This window comes from Drosophila miranda, chromosome 4, assembly GCF_003369915.1.
Source record: "Drosophila miranda strain MSH22 chromosome 4, D.miranda_PacBio2.1, whole genome shotgun sequence".
NCBI lineage: Eukaryota > Metazoa > Arthropoda > Insecta > Diptera > Drosophilidae > Drosophila > Drosophila miranda.
Window position 1 is genome coordinate 4,750,277 of NC_046677.1, and position 1,763 is coordinate 4,752,039.

General features: G+C 41.9%; 1 protein-coding gene across 1 annotated transcript; it reads left to right on the top strand.

Annotated features, from left to right (window-relative positions):
* Positions 1-524: 524 nt before the first annotated feature.
* Positions 525-1,196, top strand: LOC108164282 (essential MCU regulator, mitochondrial). The gene has a single exon (XM_017299931.2). It carries the CDS (start codon positions 578-580, stop codon positions 842-844), a length of 267 nt encoding a protein of 88 aa, XP_017155420.1. The 5' UTR covers positions 525-577; the 3' UTR covers positions 845-1,196.
* The last annotated feature ends 567 nt before the right edge of the window (positions 1,197-1,763 follow it).

A 1,763-nucleotide genomic window follows, 5' to 3' on the forward strand; every position in this document is an offset into this window, starting at 1 on the left:
CCTAAGAAAATAATTGAAGATGTTGTTTAAACATTTTTTATGGATTTTAATTGAAGAATTTTAGAAAAAGATCTTCAACAGAAAGACTATAATGCTAGAAATAGTACATCGTGAGAAAAAATGTACACCAATAATTATAATAATTACATTTAAAATACTTCAAACTCTGGGGAAACTCAGCAAACCCCATCGGGAAGGAACCCATCCTTTTTACGCTCTGACAATCATCTAGCAGAGAAAGACATTTCTTGAGGCCAAATTGGAACCCACATTACCGACCACAACCTCCCTCAGAAGTAGGAAAACGTAAGCCAATTATAGAATTGTGACAATCAGACGGCGAGAGGTTGACGAAATCCAATGGCTGTTGGTTGTTGGCCAACAGAACGGAAGTGCCATATAGGGCACACGCACTCAAATATTCCACCGGCAGCGACACCGACCACGCCACGCATGCCCAATGAGGAGGAGCAGGAGAAAGAGGTGGTGGTTCTTGAGAGGCTACGATCCATTTTGGTTTGGTGAAAGTTTCGACATTTCCATCAGAAATTTGTAATAGAAAAATTCTAAATTTTCAATGATGAATTTCCTGAAAACGGAGATATTACAGCTGCTGCAAAGGTTTCAAAGGCCCTTCAGACGCAGACCCAAAGACGTATCGAAATCTTACTACAAATGCGGAGGACTCAAGCCAAAGCCAGAACAGGATCCAATGTCGGTGGTCCTTATACTGGTGAACGTCGTACCCGGAATACTGCTGGGCACTTATGCGGGCAAGAAGTTGGCATATTATCTGGAAGTCTGTGAGCTCTTTATGCCCGATCTATTGGACGAGGATGACTAGAAGAGGGACCAGCGACGGAGGCACAGATTGAACAACGAGAATTTGGAGCAGGGCCTCCGCCTCAGCCTCAGTGCCCCATATCCTGTTCGTACAAGAATATATGCTAATGTGCCACATCCATGAAACTGGCCAAACAGGATGCTGGCTGAGCAGACCATACCAGACCGGGCGTTGGCTCTTAGCAAATTAGCGTAGTATGCTATTCAATTAGTTCTAAAGAAGTCGTAACATTACATTTTCTGGTTTAGTATTTAGTCCAATTCTTTCGGCACTCCCTCGACTGTAAAACTCATACTGTTGGATATATTTGGTTTAGAATAAAACTCATATATGTTATATATATACATTGAAATTATGACCGAGAACTAATTTCATTTTCCAATCGATATAGAGCATGAATGGGTGCTTTGAATTGCAGATGAGTTTCGCTCATTTTCAGATTTGGTCCAACGCCAATGGGTGGCAGGAGGGGATACATAGGAGTAGATTGTTGTGCATTCGTATCTCTGCAGAAAGACCGCTTCGTTATGGATGTGGGCTGTGCATTGATTGGGGGCCGACACGCATTAGAAAACTGAAGCACACACGCTTCTATATTTTTGTACTCTTGCAGAGGGTATAAGGGTTTTGATAATGGTTTAGCTCGTTTCTATCAGAGAAAAATTAGCCAGGGTATTAACAGCTTCGACAGGTAGCCTGAATGAATGATTGTTCTCCTTCGCGCTTCAAAACGTCTTAATATTTAGCTGTTTATCTACTGTCTAATAAATGTGCCATTTTATACGTACCACTGCGTTTGTAGGCTGGAAGATTCCCTTTTTTTATCGCCGAACATCGCTTCTCCGTAATTTAGTCTCAAAACCACAGTACACGCCAAGAAACGTGCTAGAAACACCTCAATGTGCATATTCGATTCCAA

Coding starts and splice junctions, on each gene's coding strand:
- LOC108164282 (XM_017299931.2), top strand. CDS start 578: ATGATGAATTTCCTGAAAACGGAGATATTACAGCTGCTGCAAAGGTTT.